General features: G+C 37.8%; 2 protein-coding genes across 2 annotated transcripts in view; both read right to left on the bottom strand.

Moving 5' to 3' along the window:
* The window catches only part of LOC104214600 (structural maintenance of chromosomes protein 5), a 42,188-nt gene extending 35,458 nt beyond the window's left edge, over positions 1-6,730 (bottom strand). Inside the window, exons 1-12 of the mRNA XM_009764294.2 lie at positions 6,525-6,730; positions 6,017-6,194; positions 5,771-5,924; positions 4,549-4,622; positions 2,078-2,227; positions 1,838-1,942; positions 1,527-1,672; positions 1,156-1,267; positions 909-1,064; positions 559-680; positions 333-477; positions 158-223 (exon numbers count right to left, since the gene is read on the bottom strand). Coding sequence (XP_009762596.1) covers positions 158-223; positions 333-477; positions 559-680; positions 909-1,064; positions 1,156-1,267; positions 1,527-1,672; positions 1,838-1,942; positions 2,078-2,227; positions 4,549-4,622; positions 5,771-5,924; positions 6,017-6,194; positions 6,525-6,562 — 1,446 coding nt within the window. The 5' untranslated portion in view covers positions 6,563-6,730. The remainder of the gene's footprint in view (positions 1-157; positions 224-332; positions 478-558; positions 681-908; positions 1,065-1,155; positions 1,268-1,526; positions 1,673-1,837; positions 1,943-2,077; positions 2,228-4,548; positions 4,623-5,770; positions 5,925-6,016; positions 6,195-6,524) is intronic.
* A 14,903-nt stretch (positions 6,731-21,633) lies between these two features.
* Positions 21,634-22,065, bottom strand: LOC138878080 (uncharacterized). The gene has a single exon (XM_070157737.1). The coding sequence runs from the start codon at positions 22,063-22,065 to the stop codon at positions 21,634-21,636; it is 432 nt and encodes a 143-aa protein (XP_070013838.1).
* Positions 22,066-22,467: the final 402 nt, after the last annotated feature.

The raw sequence follows: 22,467 nt of genomic DNA on the forward strand, positions 1-22,467 counted from the left end.
GTGATTATACAAATCACCATATGTACCATGTTCAGATATTAATTACGAGCTAGAAGGTACCAAACAAGCAGAGAAAAGATGCAAGATAGACAAATCTGCTTGTGCCACATATGCTAGTATTGGAGACATAGATGACGAAACCATTCTTGTTAATTACCTTCCAGGCATAGAATGGTACGTGATCCTCTAGGTAATCTGCATGAATCCGATTGGAAACATTGACCTGAGTTTTCATTTCAGAAAAGTAGTTAATAAGCTTTTTTATTGTAAGAAAAGTAGTTAATAACCTTTCAGATCCATAAGTATCTAGTAGCAAAAGCCTAATTGTATACCTCAAGAAGAACTGGACCATATACAGATTTATTAAATTGATGTTGATGCTCCTGAACCCAATTGTAAGCTTCAAATATCTTTTCAACACCACTACTCTGTAAAGCACGTAATCTTTTGTTGTTTGCATTCTCCATCTCCTTCAATCTGCAGAGTAATGCAAGAATGTGTAAGAGCTTTCAGTAATTTTATAATGCAATAACCATAGCAACAAGTCCTGATATTTACTTATCAGAGCACTGCCTGAATGCTGTCCTATTCCGATCAAGGGATCTCTCCATTTCTGATTTCTGAGACCTTAGTTCTCTTGCAGCATCTTGCAGCTCCAAAATTTTAGAACCCAAGCCATCCTGTAGAGTTTGACCAGTTCAGCAACATAAATTTTGCAGTAGGCAGAGATCAGTTAGGGGTATCTACATAAAAAAGGCTACTCGAGAATAGTTAACATAAGATTTCCTTGAAATTCAATAATCAATCACATACTAGCCATCCTAAGGCACGTAACCTCATATCTAGGGATGTTGCTTTAAAGCAAGTATAGTATAAGACGATGCAGTAAAGCAAACTAAGAAGCCTACAATTTTATCTCTAGGAGGTTCATAAGGAGGAAGATTTGCAAGCTCCAATTCGGCAGTTCTAAGATCTTCTTGGGCTTTCGAAATTCTACGTTGACGAGATTTCTCTTGCTTCTTGAAGTCATCCATTTCATTATACTTTCCACGCACTTGAACATCCTGATATATCAGAGAAAGAAGTAAAAATGAATACTGTAGAGGAAAAAGAAATAATCAAAATGATAAACTTATTGAAGCTCTGACAAAATACCAAACGATTGTCCTGATCCAGAAGTTTCATACGCTTGTTGGCATTGTCACCCAACAGGCCATTCATTTTTTTGCATTTAGCATCTCGTTCTGCTTTCTCTTGCTTCTTTTCCCTGAGACCGAACTGTTAAATTTAAGGAAAGAAAAAAACTGAAGGCAAAACAAGATATTTTAAAAAGAAAGGTGGAGGCTCGATTTGGAATTTACTTTTTGATCAGTATCAATTTACTAAAACAGTGGGGTGCCTTGAAATCTGAAATTTTCTAGTGACAGGAAACTGCAAATTTCCCACTACAGAAATATGAACCGCATATTGAAACGAAGAGACAAAATTCTAACTCAATCTATAAATTACACAACAAGCTCGCATACTCTATAGGTTCCATGAGTTCATTCAAACTCTCAGCAGCTTCATCCAGCTTCATTTTGGCATCTTGTTCTTGCCTTTTGGCTTCCAGAAACTCAGGCTTCTTAGCATCGTACTTCAGCCATGGCAATTTCTTTTTCATGGTTTCAGCCTATAAACATATGAACAGCCAAATTTATTTTAATTTACATTTCTTTCTTCTTCTTTTTTTTTTTGGGGGGGGGGAGGGGGGGGAGATCAGTAGGACATCCTACAAGCCATATGAATAGTCAATTTACAGCTCTGATCAAAGCTTAGGAAGAAGCTCCACACTTACCTGTGCTAGGAGGTGCTCTCTTTGACGGAGACGCTCGACATCTCTTTCAAGTTGAGAATTGACTTCCCTCAACTGATCCAGTGTCTCTCTCCCGCTCTTCACAGTCTAAAATAGATAATGAAATTTTTCATTCAGTTTGAATTGTCAAAAAAATAAGGCAGGATGTTTGCTTGGTTCACTAATAAATGCTTTGCAATAAAATTTTCAAAAGCTTCCACAATTTGGTAAAACAGAACTAACTCGTTCAGACTTCTTCAGCTCCTCACTCTTGCTAATAAGATCTCTATGCTGGACTGGTAGCCGAGGATCACCCACAGCTTTTTCAGTCTCTTCAAGGAGTTGAACAGGAGTTAACTTTGCAAATTCACAAACCCTGTCTTGAGGTAGAAACTGAGGTCCTCCCCATCGAATAAGGATATATCAGCCAATAGATCATAAAGACAAGGAAAAGAATCTCACAAGAGAGAAGTAAACTTTAGTTTAGTTCAAGTTCTCTAACTTCTTAAGGTAAAATATACTATACTAGTTGAAAAAGAATAGTATTTCCACTATTCACATCAAAACGAATAGCATCTTTCTGCATATGGAAAAAATTTAACTTTCCACTTTCCATTTTACCCTTAATGATATAATTTTATAGCCACATAAATGTCATGAGCTGTTTAAAACCACAAGTTTCAAAAGTCTTTCTTTTTTTATTAAACTCTAAGCACAATCAAACAATGTCACACACAATGGAACAGATGAAGTACTTAAGACAGTTAAAAAGATGTTATAAAAATTGTCTGAAGGGCTAGAGATAAACAAGGAAGAGACAAGCAGATAAAAAGAAAAGCTTATACAAAAGGTCAATGTAGACCAGGAAGTGAAAAATGTAAAACCAAAAGGATAATGAGGAATTTTCTGAATACATCAATGGTCTTCCTTCTTAGATACTTCTGATCAAGGCACAAAACAGTAACCAAATAAGATGATAAAAGAAGAGACTTTGTGTAGCGTGTACTAGAAGGAATTGCAAACACTCAGTATGACATCCGCTTAAGGCCAAGAGAAAAGTACATAGTGTCATCGAATAAAGTAGGTACTTCCTAAACCTAATCCTTGAGACTCTCCTGACAGCATAAATGGCGCAACTGTACCACATTGGTAGAAGGCTTGAGTACGTAATGCAATTAAAAATTATCACCTGCATGAAACCTCCAGAGATAACTCTGGTTCAAACAACTGTGAACTACCATGCCAAAAAGGTTCGAGAATAGAGTAGCAGCCGTCAGCAAAACCAAGTAAAACTGTTTGTCTTAGTTTTCTTTTTGGTGTAGACGCGAATTTTATATAAGATGGTTAAGCTCATTTACTGCCTTACAAGACTAATTCTGGTTACTGCAAAATGGACATAATCAACACCAGGACCTGAGGGAGCATAGTTGTTTTTTCTTCTACTGTACTAGCAAGCCTGGTGTTGTTTTTGGTATCTACATGATACATGCACAGCACCATCTTATTGCTGGATATTAGTAAACCTTTTATTGTTTGCTGATTAAAAAAACAACTGTGATATGCCATAACTTTCTATTTAAGGATTACATGCACGTTAACAATGCACGTGTTATAAGAGAAAATTCATAATATTTAGAAAAGAAATTCACTTAGTAGACTATAACATATTTAGTCAAAATCATTCTGTGGGAAAAATTACTTCTAAAGAGTTGGTAGTAATCCAACTGGTATACTATATAAACTGAGAATTATACCCTTTTCAAAAATAAATAAATGCAAAAACTTGATAGTTTCAGGCGAACATTAAAGCTTCCTATTATTTAGGAGCATCTGGTTCTGCTATACTAATCAATAATATCTTGATGATATACAACCAAAGCAACTGGCGTTCAGTGGTCACTATATATCAATATTGTATCAGTAAAACAATAAAAGATCATTGGCAAGAAAATATCCACATGCTACATCGTCAAAGTGTTTTCATAGCAAACTTAATTTTTTAATGGAAAATTCTCAAAAATCAATTTTTCACGAAGATTGGAGTTTAAGTTAGAGGAAATTCCTTTTTCTGGGACTGGTAAGTAGTAATTTCATAAATGACAACAGCCACGCACTATGATAGTGCTTGTGAGTTACAAGTTCTGGGATCCCCTATACAAAACAAAAAGAAGGGATCCCATCTGTAAACAGAAGAAACTCAAATCCTGTAGTGAGCTGATGAACTCTAACGTGTTGTCTTCATCATTTACATCTTGAATGTTGCATTAGAAAGCCAAAAACCACAAACATCTGTACTTTAGCAACTGCATCAGGAAACTCTTAAAACTCCTATTTCAAAAACATTCGCACCATGCATGATGTAGAAGCCATGATTGATTTTTAAGCACATTCAACCTGAAATGGTGCTATACTGCACATACATACCAGCATTCACTTAAAGCTGGTAATTAATAAATTTATCCTTTACGGATAAAGAAAAACATGCCCATCATGCAACAAGCAAACAATTTTCAATAATGGGAGTTGAGCAAACATGGTCTTGTTAATGTATTTCACACTTGACTTTAGAGATCCCGCTAGTGTGTTTTCATATTAACATCTTTTGGGAGAGGGGTGGATTTGGGTGGGGATATGTAGGTTCCAATAATGTTTTAGCAACATAGCATATGTGTCCTCTATGTTGAACATCCAAAAGAAGCTGACAAAGAACTCACTTGAGTCAAATTGTTAACTTGGATATTGAACCTTTGAGTTATATCAGTTATGTTCTTCTTTGGCACAGCTTTTCCTGAAACAGAATAAACACATGTAATGACTGCAAAAAGCATCTCATGTTAAATTACATTTTCTTTTCAACTGATTAACAACATCCTTATCTGATCCCCAAAAGTGTTTATCCGCCCAAAGAGAGACATGACATTACAGAAAGTAGAATAAAGAACCTACTTACGATTCAAAGAACTTCAACCAAACATATGTCGGAACTTCCAGTTGAGGAACAGGAAATTCTTAAGATGATAATAAAAAATATTGACAGAACTAGGAAGAGATCTGCCAGTATATATAATAGGGAGAAAAATGATTGTATCTCATTAGTACAACCAGCTCCTGACGACTAGCTTACACCAAATAGAGGTAAAATAGAAAACAAAGAATTAAAACGATTCCACTGTTGTGCTCATCTAAATAGCGCCCTTGGAATATTTGATTAAAGCAATATGGTGAAATGCAATGAAGCAACATCAAAGTGACAGCTTATGATCTCCTCCCTAAAGTACCACCTGTCAGAAGTAACAACCTTCCAATCTCGTTCCTAAACTACTGCCAAAGCTTTGAACTACATAAAAGCCATTCATACTCTAAGCAGAAGCAAGACAAACTCCAACTTCATAAACTTGAAGCATAACAGACTGAAAGAGGAGGGCAAAAATGGCAAACAAGATTCACTATTTGTTCTATACAAGATGCAACAATTTGAACCTAATTACACAAAAGAAGAATATTCATAATTAGCCTAACTTCAACCGAGAACGGTGCTGGTAGGAATCTTAGCCTTCTAAGGAAAAAGATGGCAAAGGAATGAGGAAACTGGGATAGGAAAAAGAGAGTTGAAAAGGATAGCACGTGAATACGCCCAAGCTCCTAAATTTGAAATCTGACAATCAAAAGATAAAAAAGATATAAAGGTCGGAAAATATGCATGATTCATGTTGAAAAGAATGAGAAAGTTCCAGGAAATAGAAGCCTTTGTTTTCACTCGTATGGATAAATGCAAGAAGCCATCCACTTATAACCTTAATCTATAACATATTATGACATAAAAAGAGTAAAGCAAATCAGAAAGACTTGTATCATTCGAGTGGCCCATCATCACAAAAATAGCAAGTTAAACAGCTTTCTAATTGAAGCACTCATTATAGATAAAGAATTCTTTACCATTAAAAATCCACTCAGATTTGTTCCGTGTATCTATTTTCCGCGTGATAGTTAAATGTTCCTCCTTGGTTTCCCCTCTCAAGGAAATCTTGATGTACCCCGACTCCTCCCCGCGTTTTACAAATGCTCCAATACTAGAAGCCCTCCCCAAAAGCTGCAGTTTTAACACAACTTTCATCTTGGTAAAAGTTCACCCATGAAATTCACATGTGGTATAATTTTTCATTTCCTTCAACTTCCACTTACCTGAGGCTCACCACCAAGACCAAGTGCTATCGCACAGACTAAAGAACTCTTTCCAGAGCCATTTGGTCCAATTACAAGATTTAATCGGGAGCCAGGTTTGCATGTCAACTTGCTGAACGTCATGAAGTTATGAAGCTCAATCTCAGTTATGTTTCCTGGCATATAATCATCTTCTCCCCTGCAGATTATAACCAAAAAAAAAGTGCAAAATAAGCATCCCAAACAATAAAGCTAGTACTTTAATTCAACTTCCCTAAATATAAAAATGAAATCCACAACTATAACTAGAAATATGTAAAGTAAAAGACTTTTGAAATTGGTTTTATATGTTTTCAAGTGAGATTATATAACAAAAGGTCGAATAAACCCTAACTGTTACTCAAAATAGGAAAAGTCCGAATTATTTTTTCAAAAAGCACCTAGAAGGGAAAAAAGGAGTTATGGATCAAAGAAAGCTGCGAAAGACCAAAGTTTTAGGTAGTGTAAGTGAAAATTGTGTAGCACAGACCTGGTGATTTTGGGGCGTTTAGCGCGACGTTCCGACATTAAAGTGAAACGTGGAGAACGAAGGAGGAATCGGAGAAAATAGTCGGCGAGAATTCCGCGATTGAGAGCTCGTTAGGGTTTTCTTCGCCGGAGGAAACTCGCCGATGACTGGTGAAAGAGAGTGGAGACTGACAGTGGAAGAGGAATTTGGCGCCAAAGGGGAAAACGTGTGAGATGAGAGCATATAATAATGCTTTGTGAATTTGTGGGACCCTTTACTTACGTGCCAGAGAAATATTGGTTCGTCAATAATATTGGCCAATATCTGGAGGGAAAATAAGTTGTAAAAAAAACAAAACAAAAAAAACGAGTTTTAACTGCAAACTTTATTATTCTAAAATACAACAAAACCATTCGAAATAAATTTTCATACAATTGTTACAAATGTTTCTCAAAATATATTTTTTTGATAAATAACTTTAACATGAATTTATTTTTAAAAGAAGTTCAAAATCTTTCTGAGGACTAAACCAAATAAGATAAACAGACCACCAATGGTATATTAGAAAATTGCGAAGAAAAGAGAAATGAAGAGAAAATCATACATATAAGAGAAAATAGAAACTGAAACTCAGTAAGAAAATGTTTTTCCTTTTGCAGTTCTCAAGTACAGTTGTATATATAAAACCCCTTAAACTTGCCCAATTTTTTCATTTAGACACTTAAATTATCCCATGTTCCCGTTGAACACTAAACTCAAGCTTTATAGCATGTTTGGCCAAGCTTCTCAAGACAAAAAAAGTATTTTTTTCCCCAAAAGCACTTTTTTTCCTAATTTGAGGTGTTTGGCCAAGCTTATTTGGAGAAAAAAAGTGTTTTTAGGAAGAAGCAGAAGCAGTTTCAGAGAAACAGAAAAAAATAGTTTCTTTCTAAAAGCAGAAGCAGTTTTGGCTTTTCTTCTTACCTAAAATACCCCTTAACAAAATATAGTATATACCAAAATAACCTTTAAACATAATACTTAGGATATTAATTTATAAATATTTCTTCTTATTTTTAGGAAACTTTCTAATATATAGTGTCTTTAGGGGTGAATGCTTTTATATTTGTTGAAGGAATTTTAATATATTTAACTTATATTAAAAGAATTAAGTACTTTTTAATTTTATTTTCATATTTTACTTAAATAAAATGAATTTTTTTAATTATTGCATGTAATAACAAAATTTTGATATTATTTATTTACTTATAATATTAATTATTAAGTAAATCTATTCATGTTCCTTATTCGTAATTTGACACTTAAAAGCACTTTCTAAAAAGCTTGGCCAAACACAAATTATTTCTCAAAAGTGCTTTTCAGACTGATTAGCCAAACACAAACTGATTCTCTCCAAAAGCACTTCTCAAAATAAGTTGATTTCTCCAGTTTGGCCAAACAGGCTATTAATATGTCTATTAGACACATACGGCTGACATGGCAGTGTGCGTGAACCTCACCTCCAAGAGCGTGAATGGTCAAAGATTTTATTTTTAATTTTTTTGTCGTTTTTCCTTCATCTTCTCTTTTCCCTGAACAGACATTGACATCACCATAATCACCAAATCTTCGCCAGCCTGCCATTACCTCATCACTTGATGCAAAAAAGGGAAGCGTACCATTAAGCAAATAATTCAATAGCATAAAAAAACAAATATTTGGATCATTTTATTCTCTTCCTCTCTTGTTGTTAATTCCGGATAAATTTGCTTACCTCCGATGTAAGTCCGACAACATTACTACTATTACAAAAGGTGCAGTAGTTTGACATTCTTCTTTTGCTTATTTATATCTACATTGAATTTTTCAGTTTGGAGTTTTAAGGCACAACCTATTACTTTCATTACAAAAATCTCTGGCAACACAAAGCTTAATTTACTAGAGATTTTGACAAAAAAAATAGTATTTTCGAAGTTATGATTCATGGTCTTAATGGATTCCTCATCGTTAATGACTGTAGCTACTAATAGAGAGGTTCATTAGTTTGACTTGCTTTTCCAGTAAAGAGAATTGTTGGATTGTCTTAGAGTGAGGGAGGGCAACATGTAGTCTCAGATGAGAAAGAGATCATCCGTAGGGTTTTCGATAGTCGGAGGTGGTCTCAGCGTCTCACTCGTGGGTAGATGGCGATGCCAGCAATGAAGGGGAGGGCGAGAGATTCCGGAAAACATAATTGAAGAAGAATTTTCTTCTCTAAAAGAGAAATATACATGTCGCATATTGATTGGTCCCTTTTTCAACATACCAGGCGTTTGAAATTCACACACCTTGTGCTTGTAAGAGATTATCAATTAAGTGTTTAATAGGCACCTTTTCAACAAACATTATAGTAATATGGGTTAGTTCAAGTATCTAAATGAAAAAATCGAACAAATTTAAGGGACTGCATATGTATTTGGCCAAAAATTAAATTAAACAAGTTAATAGTTTGATCCAAAATAATTATTCCCTATGAAATGTTACTTCAAGTTAATAGTAATAATTATAAAAGATAACAAATTATTACACTACTTTGTTCGAAATATGTAGTCAAGATTCAAAAATTCGTGAAAATGAGCTAATAGTTCTTTTAAGAAAAATACTAGTTACGAAACTGGGGATAAGGCAAATTATGTTGAAAAGGCAAATAATGTAAAGGGGGAAAGATGGTGTCATGGTCAGTTCAGTCGACTATTTTAAAATTTGTACCGCATCAATTTTTCGATTATTCTATTATGTATAATCAAAATTAGACTTTTCGAAATCGTCACAATCATGTTGGTTTCTCTTCGATATCGGTACAATTCAGTTAATTTCTGTATTTTTTTTAATTGTCATGTAAAAATCACTAATAGAAGTAGAATGCAATAGCATACGTACTTTTATAGGATTTTGTGAAACTCTCTAGACAATTTATTGTTTAAAAGGATGATTGGATTAAGAAATTGATATTAGGCTAGAACTCCATATTTTTACATGTAATTTGTCTCGCAGTATACCTCAATATTGTTAATTTTGGAATAAATATATGTGACTCTAGCTTAATAATGATGTTTACATGTGTAGGAGTCAATTTGAAGTGATTTGGCAAGCTTGCGTAAAGTGAAATAAAATAAAATAAAATTGGAGAGTATGATTTTGGTGCCCAGGATGGCGCCATGCACTAACCAAAACGCCAATGGCAGAATAGCACAAAAGTGGAAAAATGTCGGCATTCAGGTTGGCGCCAGGCGCCAAGTGAGACGGCTAAGGGCGAATTTCGTCCTAATTCGGCTAGGACTTGGTAGTTTCGACCCTACACGCCCCCAACATTATAAAAGGAGTTCTAAACCTATTTCTTATGGGACAGGCAAAAGGTTACGGGAACACTTTGAAGCAACGAATCACAAGAGTTTATCTTCCGTTCTTCCTTAATCTGTATTTTAATGCTCTCAATTATTACCATGATTGTAGTATGGTTGTGAGTAGCTAAACATTCTCATCTAGGATTTGATGGAACCTTTTGGAGGATGATTTCTTGTTACGTTTTAATATAATTTTGCCTTTGAATATCTCTACTTGTTCAACTACGTGTTTATTGCTGTTGATTGAATGACCATCAATTGACTGTGCCTATTTAGTGATTATTACTTGAGAGAGGGTACATATTTAGGTAGTTGTTGAATAACATCACTCCTCAAGTATGTGAGAGATCAATACGGAGGATTTAAAGGCAGGATTAGAGATAACCAAACCTTGGTGCGATCGTAGTGAGCGATAAATTAGTGTCAGCTACCGTAGTTCGAGACAATATGTCTGGTAAATTATGGTAGTTGCTCGAGCAAGAGAACTACGATACCCTAAAGTACCCATGATCGATAGAGAAAACTTAGGAGAAATTATAGAAGACACAGCGGAAAGGATTCCGACAATTGGGCAAATCATAACTTTAGACCTCCTTAATATTATATTCAACCCTTAGTATCCTTAGTTTTTTATTTACTATTTAATTTGTTAATTAATTAGTTAGAAAATATAATCTTATTACTTAGGAATTGTTCGAGCTTATCTTCTTAGTGATAGCAAACAGTTGTAACTAAACTTTAGTTCTCTGTGTGATTCGACTCCGGACTCTTAGACAATATATTATATTTGCAGCAACCGCTTATCCTTTTTAGGACTATAGTTCGGCGTTATCAAATTTTGGCGTTGTTGTCTAGGAGCTAATGGTGTACTTGTAGTTGTATATATTGCTAGGTTTCAAGTCTGAACTGTTTTTTAGTATTTAATTTTTTTATTTTAGTTTTACTTGTTGATTTGAGAAACATGGCGTCTTGAAATTATGGGAGTTTTGATGTTGGTAATTCTACTTTTGATCTCCCTCGTACATATTGTGGAGGATCCGCTCGTGCCAAAATTATCAATATATTCCCGAGAGTGAATTATGTGCACCAACTCAATTTCATGTGTGGAATGTGTGTGATATGTGTGGTGGTCAAGATGATCACTTTTATGATTGTGCTTATATTTCTTATCCTCCCCAACCCTTATTATGATGGTTCTACTTTTACTTGTGAAATTACTAGGAATAAAGAACTCGTGGATGCTGACCTAAAGGAGATCAATGATATGTTAATGTGACTTGTGGAACAAAATAATAAGACACAATTACAGATACTACGGCAAAAGGCAACTATTCACAACTTGAAGGCTCAAGTGAGTCAAGTAGTCGAAGCTTTGAATGTTCGACAAGTCAATATGGTGGATAGTAGCCAAAAATAATGTGAATTAGAGTCAACAATTGACACTCTGATGGATAAGACCAGAGTAGAATACCAACAACCTAGCCAACTAGAATTTGAGGATGCCGATGTTGAAGGTGTGACACTTGAGTCAACCAAGGACATTGAGGATAAATATTCAGTTGACTCTAGTGTCATTAGTACAAAGGATGTTGAACATCTTGAAGTTCAGGTATTTGAGTGTGTTGGACATCATTCCAAATACTTCTCTACATTGTGCTCAGATGGTAAAATGAGAATGGATCCTTACGAGCGTAAAAAGGTAGACAAGGTGATACTCCTGAGCTTAAAGTCAAAAAACGCATAAGGAATTATTTAACTTTTGACTTTCAAGGCTTTACACCACCCCCAAGAGCATGATCATAGAGCAGAATCAAAACTTGAGGGGCAATTCATAAGTTCAAAGTGGAGGCAGAAAGTGATTCATGTCGTGTCGCGATATTAAATTAGGCGTTTGTTGGGAGACAACCCCAACTTTACTGCTTTTTAATTTATTTTTTTATTTTTTTTTTACTTTTTTTAATCGTGTTATTTTTGTAGTGTAGTTTTTATTTTTGTTATGTAGGAGCATGGAAAGGAAAGCCATTGGAAGGAAGAAAAAGCAAACTAGATGGTTGGAACTAAGTGTGAGGTACCCGCACCAAGGACTAAGCCAGGGGTATCCCATGAGCTGCTGATGCTTCAGCTTTTGGCCTACCAGGGAGTTTCTTTCATTCTCTTGTTATTTATGGTGTGCATTGGAAACATTGTATAATTTTAAGTGTAGGGTAAGGAGATTGTCTGGGTAATTTTCTATGATATTTTAGTTGTGTTAGTTTAATTTTTTTTAAAATGAACATTTCCTGACGATGGATCTCTTGGACAGCTTTTGAGGATTAAGGTCCACTGAAAAATTCAAAAGTGTTTTTTTTATTTAGTAGTAGGTAGATAATAACCCCCTTAGTTTTTCTTTTGGCATCGGTTCTTTTCCGGGGGATGTAACTTGAACCGAGTAATTTATATTTTTAGGAAAGTGAGGAGAGAAAACTTGAGCGCTCTTATGTGCCTCTTGACCTGTTTGATGCTAGAATAGTTAGGCCTTAGCATGCAAATTACCTTCCTAACATATTTTAATGAAAATCCGTGAAAGATTGAATAGCTTGTCTGTGACGATTTCTCTCAGTTGCTTGACTCATTGTTCATGTAGTGCTTTATTGCTTAATACTTCTTGATTTTGTGATTACTTGCCTAAACTTGAGAGTTGGAATGGAACAGTCCCGACTCAATTATTACATGATTCCCATATACCCATAGAGTGTAACACAACCCGTATCCAGAAATTTCCTTACTCGAGTCATCCTCGATCTCAACCTCAACAAGTCATAACTGATTCACCAGTAGACCTCAAATTGAAACCAGTACAACACATAATCGTGCAATCAACTCGTCAATAGCAAACTCCCTCACTTGGCTCAAAGCCATAGATCAATACACACAATAACTCACAATGTCCATATTCTATTACTGCCATAATACCGCAGTGAGATTCAACTAAATCTTGCATGAGCTCCTGTAACACAAACCATCTAATACCTCAAATCATCTGTAAATATTGCATTCATCCTCATGACAGTTAAACCAATTTCCACAAGCGGTCCAAACTCAAATTGCAACACATATAACCCACTGGTAGAAAAGAAAGCCTTCACACAATATCATAAAAATCACATAGCCGTAGATTACGTCGCAGGTTATAACCCACATGCTTAGCCTCAAACTGATATCTCTTTATACCCTTTTACAACCACAACTACTACGCAATCACTTAATCTTCCTAAATCTGATCTTACCAACAAGGCATGAAAACCTAGTTCATTCCACAGTTAAACAACATGATAGATCCTGCAATACACTCATAACTCGAGACTATATGTCAAATCAAGACAGAAATCAGGCACAAAATAATCTTTTTTACATCACAAGCAAACTCTTCTCATCAAATTCAATCCATATGAACACTTCCTGCAGTCACATCTTACTCGTTATATGCCATCCAACCACTCATCGGACCACAATTTCCAGTAATAGGGACACTACCGGACTTATAAGTCCAAAAGCACGTGCTCACACAACCGAAATCCCCATGCTCAATCTACAATCAAACCCCTGCTTCAAGTACTCCATACTGGCCTACCACCAGTACACAAATATCATATCTCGCACCTCATCCATGGAACCACAAGTCGTTGATGCACGGCTGATACCGAGCACTTATATGCGCATGCGAACGTGTTGAGGGAATTCAAAAAGTTATTCTTCAAGCTGAATCAATGTCGCACGATAAGGAAAGAAATATGGGAAGTATATCCTAAATGTCCTATAGCCTCTAGAAGATAGGTATGGACGTCATCATACCGATCTGCAAGACTGTACTAGACACTTGCTCATGACTTGTAGAACCTATGAATATAGAGCTTTGATACAAAATTGCCACGGTCCAAAAATCCAACTAGTTGTGAAGTCACCTAACCCAACTCTCTAGGTAAGCCAATTAACAACTATTCAATCTAATAAGACTTGTTAGGAGAAGAAATGATAATACAACTATTTAATACAAGAATCTTTCCAAGGACTGGTAGTACAAATCATGAGCTTCTAAGAATAGAGTTTACAAAGCTGGTATGAATTAAATACATCATCTGTTTGAAAAATACATAAACAGAGTTTTATGAATCTAGGGCTACCATGAACAAAGGTAGTTGCAACCAGAATGCAGGTACATTTTCAAATCCAGCTCCCGTCGATCTCAGCAACATCAACAGCCAACACCTGCACGCAAGGTGCAAAAGTGTAATATGAGTACAACCGACCCATGTACTCAATAAGCAATAAATATAACATTAGGTTAGAAGTAGTGATGAGCTGTAACAAGGTCGGGTCTGATCGGGTCCAACCCTACACCACTACAGAGTGGCAAGAGTGATCGATGCAGCTTTTACCCGAGAAGGTCGGGATCGAATCCACAGGGAGCTAATACAATGTTTGGAGTTGGATTCCTATCTAAACTAGCAGTGTGTAGTGCTCTTGATTACACTTCCAATCATGTTTGTTTGTTTGTTTGTTACTTCTAATTTTATACTAATAATGTAAGAAATTAAGCTAAGTATATATGTTTGTAGGGTTTTCTAAATGGGTAAAGAGGCACTAAGGAAGTGACTTACTCCTAGGTGAGTATCTAACGGGAGCTAGAACTTAGGGCAATAATATTATAGTTGGGATCATGCTATATCCAATGCACGAATCTACTCACTACACCTCTCGGTAGTAAGAGTGACCTTGCCCTAATTGGTTTTATCAAGCCTAATTGGGTGTTCAAATTGTGCAAGCAATGTTGGCTCAAGTCGGGTATTACTATCTCTAGGTTTAACCCTTTAATTGGGGCTATCAATCTCTTGAATACACCCCAATTCATTGTTGGCCTGAAATTCCTAGACTTAGTCTCTCTTTATCAAGAAGAGCCTAAGTCAAAAAGGCACAAATTAGTGTTTGCAACCATTAATTCAACATATAAATCATAAATCAGGCCAAATAACAATCACCCATAAACATCTAAGCCCTAAAATAAAAGACCCATTAAATACCCGCACTAGGGTTGAGATACAACCCTAGCTAATGGGTTTAGCTACTCATAATTGAAGAAGAAATCATAGATTAAGATGAACAATAATCCATAAATTGTAATTATAAGATAAGATACTAAGATTAATTGCTAAGTAAGCTACAAAAGTACTCAAAATGGGAAAACGTCATCGTTCACGTGCTCACTACTGATCAGATGACCTAAAAATCTGAAAAGAAAGTATTTATACACAGCTAAATTTTCCGGACAAAAATGCCCCTGACGGAGGTACCGCTGACAGCGGAAAATAGACCGTTGCAGCGGTAAGGCAACCGCGGCCGCGGTAAATCAACCGCGGACCACGATTTTCAGCTTTTGCTCAAACTCCAGGTTCTCTAAATCTCTCCTCTGCGGGCCCCAATAAAAGGACCGCTGTCGCGGTAGGGGTACTACGGTCGCATAAAATCATGGCGGACCGCGGTAACTTGAAATGTCTCAACTGGTATCTCTCTAAACCTTGCCACCGCAGATCGCAATAAAAGGACCGCGATCGCGGTGAGTCTTCTGCGGCCGAGGTGGATTTTCCGTTGTAGCACTACTTTGACTTGGTTTTGAACTTGTGCAGGTTTCACTCCGTTTTGAGCTGGTTATGACATCCTTGTCTCCTTTTGACCAAACACTGCAAACAAGCACAACAAGTTAGCTTTTGGGGAATACTTGTACATATTTTAGTCCAAAAGTCAAGCAAAAAGGAGCATAAACTAGATTAGAATCCCTAGTTATCAACTCCCCAAACTTAAGTTTTTGTTTGTCCTCAAGCAAACAAAGTAATTCCCACCTTCTCAAGATAATAGAAAGGAAAATTCAGCTATTCTAAATTAACCTCATCAAGAATCAATTGGTACTAACAATTACACTCAACTCAAATGCATTATCAATACTACACAACCTTTTAGCACCATGGCTATAGTGCGACACAAAAGCATCAAGAGTTGACTCAAATCATCAAGGAAACTCTTTCTGTTACATTGGTCGTTGTGTAACCCAAACTCTCATACTCCTCAACTCTCCGTAAGCAAACCTCACTTTTAGATTGTGGCACTCAAAATGAGGATTGTAGAAAACACATGTATCTCTCTCAAGGGAAGGTCACAAGTCCGGCTCTAAGTACCATAAGCTTGCCCCTTATGTGAGTCACCACTAATGTAAGCTTACTCAACTCAAGATCATATAGGGCTTTTGTGGGAATGCAATGAAGGCTTATGGTTCAGGGTAGGATATATTGGTCTAAGAAGGTTTCATATTCCCTTAAGCACTTCATTTGCTTCATTCTGGCATATATTTTCTTGACTCTTTGAGTTATTTACTTCTTCTTTAGGGGCTAGAGAGACTTTCCTTTTCTCCTTTCTAATCTCTCCATGTCTTTCATCTTTTGCTTTTGTTGAATCCCTTCATTTCTTCTACATTGTTCATTTTCTTTTTGAATCTTTGGCTTTTCTTTCTTTTTCTTTGCCTTTCCTTTTCTTCATTTTGTATATTTTATCACTTTTGCATTCCTCGTCTCTCCCCCCAAACTTATGTTTTTGCCTTGTGCTAAGGAAAGATAGGGTGCCAAGAGAGGATCATTTTACAACGGATAAAGGTTTGTATCATGATTATTGAAAGAATAAGGGCTAAGACTCAACGGGGTTGACTAGGGATAACATCATTGTAGGCTATGGATGTTTTCAAGTTTCAATTGGGATCAAGGAGAGCCTATAATCACTTCTCAAGCCGAGCTACACTTAGGATTTCGCCTAGACAAACATTCAGGGCAAGTTCCAGACTCATTGACACAAAACTTGGACTTGCAAATCAATACCTCACCACAAAAGCTATAGGATTGCTAAAGAAATAGAGTCGGGGGGGCACAACAACCTTAGATAAGATTTGAGCAACACAATTGGTTCAGAAAAACCACTCAATGATTGTTTAGCCAACACAAGAGTCTCAAGGTCATAACTATCACCATCCTATACACAACAATTTGTTTTTAATCATAAGGTCAAAGGTAAATGTTTTAGGCCCAAGTGAAGCTTTGCCTGAGGCACCATTGCTTACTAACTATTATTTACACAAAAACAAAAAAAAACAGACTCAAACCCTTAAGAAAGTTGTCATGCCATCCATCATCGGGAAGAGCCACCCAGTTCACACAAACTCCTCCTTTGAAAAGAACCGTGACATTAAAAAAAATAAAGGCTTATTAATCATTGAAACTTGAAAAATAAGAAGCTACGAACCGAAAAAGAAGCTATCAAATGAAATAAGAAGCTATACTATTAAGGAAATTTCAAAAGAAACTATGAAGTAAAATGCGGAAAGTAAACAGAATATGTACAGGGGGGGGGAGTTAGATGAATATACATAAGAAGGGATGAATATATACATGAGAGTAACTTTATATACAGACCAAACTAGAACAATAACGGAAAGTAAAATGAAAGGTAAAGTTATATACATACCAAAAGTGAAAAATAAGCATAAAGAAATAAAATAATGTCATAATTATAGTCTAACTATCAAATCAAACTACCAAATCAAAAATCCAAGTAGGGTCACCCCCTCAAATGAAAACTAGCATTGTCTTCAATGCTAACTAACTAAAAATAAGCTAAAAAAGAAAGATAGATAGTGAAGAAAACTCCATATGGATCCTCCATCTGCATGGGGTCCTATGGTAGCACAGACTCCTATGATTGAGTGGGGTCCTGTAGTAGCACGTGATCCTGTGGCTGGGTACCTGAATCATCTGTCTAGGGGGCTTGTGGCTGGCCAGAAGCAGCACCCTCCGTCTCCTCCAACTCAATCTCAACATCATCCACCTGGGGGATCCTCCTCCTCCTCCTCTTTGGTGCTCCCTCAATCTCCTGCTCCGAAACCTGCTCTGTCTGAGTTGCTGGAGGCTGATCATGCAATAGTAGCTCCAAAGGCAAATGGTCAGTTGCCTTCATCTTCTCCACTTCTCCCCTCAATTCCTTAACTCACTCCTTCGATGCCCATGTATGCTTCAGCTTCTTTGTGTATTTGCTCAGCTCCTTAAGTGTTTCCCCTTGATCAGCAAGAGCATCCATTATCAGCTTTTGGTTATCAAGGAGCTTCTTCTGGTTGTCCAAAAGCTCCTTGAGAGTCTCCTCTACCGAAGCTGGCACATGTGGCTGTGGGGGCACTAATTGCGCTGCCACTAAACTAGAAAGTACAAACATTTTAGAAGTTGTTGCCTGCATCCAGTTGTTGATACTAGAGAATGTTTGGTTCAATCTATGGGCAGTCAATGGGTATGCTGAAAAGGATAGAATATTTGAAGAGGTGGAAGTAGATGGTCCGGAGGCAAACTCTGGTATGGTTGTGGGAGGCTAAGAAGAAGTGACTACTACTATTGGCTCTTCAGACTGGCCAGTAGAAGTAGTGGCTTTGCCTTTAGGATCTTTGGCTTTGGGGTTGTCATCAGCCTTGAGGCTGTACCATGAAAAGGGCATCTTGGGTTTTACCTTCACATCAAAGTTCCTTTTCTCCACATCTTGGTCTTCCAAATACATTGTAAGGAAATTCGGGAAGGGGTATGATCTGTTACCCTCATTGACCACCCTAGTTATTACCCTAGACATGACATTCCCGACATTGATCGGGAACCCCGCCATAATAGTTGCCACCAATATCGCCCGGGAGACCAGCATGGAGTTTTCATGGGTAGTGGGGTCCATCCTGCTGCATACAAAAGTCTCCTGTCCCTTCGCCTTAAAGTTTAGGGTTGATGTCAACCATGCTGGGGTGGTGCCCGGGAGAGCCAAATATGATGCTAACCATGGACGAGCTGCCTCATTGAGTGCCAATTTCTCCAAGTACAATGATTCATCTTCCTCATTAAAGCCCAGGTACTCATTTATTGTCTTCCCATCAAACTTCACTTTCAAGTTCCACACTTTAGTCACTTTGGTATCCTTCTTTATGTGGGAAGCATTGGCGTAAAACTCTTTGACTAAGTGCCCATTTGCCTCTAACACCCTGCTAGTGAAGTAATCCCACCCCATTCGTTTATTGAATTGTTGTTTCACGTTGGGGTTGTGTGGCAAGAGATCCCTCTCTATGAACTGACGCTCAATAATAAGCGACCTTAGAGGCCACCATTCCCGAAACTTATGATAAGCTAGCTCAGTGACAAATCGCTTTTGCCACACCTCAGGCTTTCTAGTTCTCTCCACACTACCGGGTTGGGGCACACCCCCTCCCTCTTCATCTGGTACCCTAGCATCTACATCCTGTCCAGGTGACGAAGGTGTAGGTGAGGTTGAAGCTGAACTATCACTGCTCTCAGCTGAGCCCTCAAACGACTCAGAAGAAATCAAAACTGAAGCAAGAGCAGTAGAAGTGGCCGACAGTGTAGGTAAATCTCTCAAACGATGTCTCTCCGGGAAGTTAGGTACATACTCCGGCACTGAATCAGACTCAGATGCCTCCCGGGAGGACAAGTACTCACTTCTCTCAGAATGGGAAGCAGCTCTATCTGCAGCTTTGGTGAGTTTTCTGGTTTCCCCAATTGCTTTCCGAACTGCTGGGGTCAATTTGATCATGCCTCGTCCCCTACCCCGGGAGGACTCTGCTCTACCCTTTTGTTTGTCACCACCTCCTCTGGATTTAACCATTATCTGTAAGTATATCAGGTGAACTTGTTAGTGCAAAGACTGGAAGAAGTAGTGCAAAAATATAGTTGACAGTGTAAAGCAAAACTGCAGACTGCGGACCGCGAAAAATGCACTACGGCCGCGAAGGTTGCACCGTGGACCGCGAAAAATCAACGGCGGATCACGGAGAGGTGGGACTTAGACTACCCACTCTCTGATTCAATGGCACCGCGGACCGCAAAAAATGAAGCACGACCATGGTAAGTGCTCCGCGGACCGCGAAAAATGCCATTGCAGACCGCAGTTATCAAGGCTTGAAAATATCTCAAAAGATAGCTGACCGCGGACTGCGAAGGTCAAATTTTGGGCTCAGCACCAAGGGTTTCAAATTTTTGTGCATTTTAGCATTAATCAACACATTATCGACCCACTAGGTAGTCAATCACCATTTCTGACTAATTAAAACCTAATCTAATTAACACTATGAAACCCTAAATTAAAATTAAAAGAAAAAAGAAGAAGAAAAAGTAATAACCATCAAATTAAAAGAAAATAAAAACAAAATTAAAGACTAAAGATAGATTTGAATTACCAGAAGTCAGATGCAATACAGATGAGGTTCAGTTCTTGTGTTGTGCAAATTGGGGCGTGAGTGAACAGTAGTCTATATTGTTTGAGAATGCAAAGAGCGAAAAGTGTAAAAGGGGGCCTTGAGGGTCTATTTATAGACAAGCCCTGGGACCCACTTATTCTTACCTACCGCAGCCGCGGTAAATGCACCGCGGACCGCGGTTGTGAAACTCAAAAGGGTTGTTGCTTTGAGTTTGAGACCATCGCGGACTGCAAAAAATGCTTCGCGACAGCGGTAAACCACTGTGGTCCGCGAAAAATGCACCGCGGCAACGGTTAAAACTTTAGAGAGCCTCCATTTTTGACCTTTTAGCATTGTGTACCGTAATCAAATTTCGCCCCCGCGATAAGGCCACCTCGGACCGCGAAAAATGGAGCACGACCGTGGTCCAAATTTCAGAGAGTGACACATTTTTGCTAGCTTACTCCTGCACTGCATCAGACATCCCTATACATAACTCACAACTAGTTAGTCCAAAAATAAATCCTATACTAAGAGGAAAATCAAAGAAAGACAAGAAGAAAAACACATGGGTTGCCTCCCAAGAAGTGCCTAATTTAACGTCGCAGCATGACGTAGGTTACCATCAATCACTTGAAATGGATAAATGCCACCACATGGCTGTCATCAAATTTGCCAAGATAATGCTTGACTCTGTGCCCATTAACTCTGAAGATCTCACCGTTTTTGTTTTTCAAATCAAGAGCACCAAATGGAGTCACAAGCACCACCTCAAAAGGTCCACTCTATTTTGATTTAAGCTTACTCGGAAATAGTCGTAACCAGGAATTGAACAAGAGAAACAAATCACCCACTTTGAACTCTTTGCCACGAGTATACTTGTTATGAAGGTACTTCATATTGTCCTTATACAAGGACGAGCTGGAGTAGGCATGAAACCGGAACTTATCAAGCTCATTAAGCTGCCCCACCCGAAGATTTGCAGCCATATCCCATACAAGATTTAACTTCCTCAAAGCCCACATGGCCTTGTGCTCTAACTCGACCGGTAGATGGCAAGCTTTCCCAAATACCAACCGGTACGGAGACATACCAATCGGAGTCTTGTAAGCAGTCCTATTTGCCCAAAGAGCATCATCCAATTTCTTTGACCAATCGGTCCTATTTGCATTGACCGTATTTGACAATATACTCTTGATCTCCCAGTTGGAGACTTCAACTTGCCCACTAGCTTGAGGATGGTAAGGGGTATAAACTTTGTTATTGACACCATACTTTGCAAACAAAGTGTCAAATGCCTTATTGCAAAAATGAGACCCTCCATCACTAATGATTGCTCTAGGAGTGCCAAACCAAGTAAAGATACTCTTCTTGAGAAAAGCCACAACACTCCGGGCCTCGTTGTTTGGTAAAGCCATGGCATCCACCCACTTTCAAACATAATCAACGGCCACAAGAATATACATGTTGCCACAAGAGCTTACAAACGGACCCTGAAATCAATGGCCCATACATCAAATATGTCAACCTCGAGAATAGTGATGAGAGGCATCTCATCCTTCTTTGAAATTCCACCTGCTCTTTGACATTCATCACATTTCTTTACTAGTTCACTCGCATCTTTGTACAATGTGGGCCAATAAAAACCACAACTCAACACCTTTGAAGTTGTCATCGCCCCACCATGATGACCACCATAGGGAGAGGAATGACAAGCATCCAGAATACTCAATTGCTCCTCGTCCGGAACATATCTCCGGATCACACCATCATTACAGATTTTGAACAAGTATGACTCATCCCAGTAGTAGTCCAAGCTATCCCGTTTAAGCTTCTTCCTTTGGTTAGAAGAGAGCTCATATAGAATAATACCGGTTACAAGGAAATTGGCAATATTCGCAAACCAAGGCATACTATTCATAGACACCGAGTAAAAAGTAGATGCACATAGGTTCTAAAACGAGTAATTAGACAATTTAATAAGCCAAGTATGATCAAAGCGACTATGCTAGAACCACGGAACTCGGGAATGCCTAACACCTTCTCCCGGGTTAGCAGAATTCCTTACCCAGATTTCTGTGTTCGCAGGCCATAAATAGAGTCAACCTTCCTCGATTCGGGATCTTAAACCGGTGACTTGGGACACCATAAATTATCCCAAGTGGCGACTCTGAATCTTTAAATAAACAAATCCCGTTTCGTTTGTCCTTTAATTGGAAAAACTCTCTTATATTTATACCCTTTACGGGGTGTAGTAAAAAGGAGACCAATTAAAAACACTCAAACAGCCTTCCCATAACCACCCAACCTCAAA

Source organism: Nicotiana sylvestris, chromosome 9, assembly GCF_000393655.2.
Source record: "Nicotiana sylvestris chromosome 9, ASM39365v2, whole genome shotgun sequence".
In the NCBI taxonomy this organism is placed as follows: domain Eukaryota; kingdom Viridiplantae; phylum Streptophyta; class Magnoliopsida; order Solanales; family Solanaceae; genus Nicotiana; species Nicotiana sylvestris.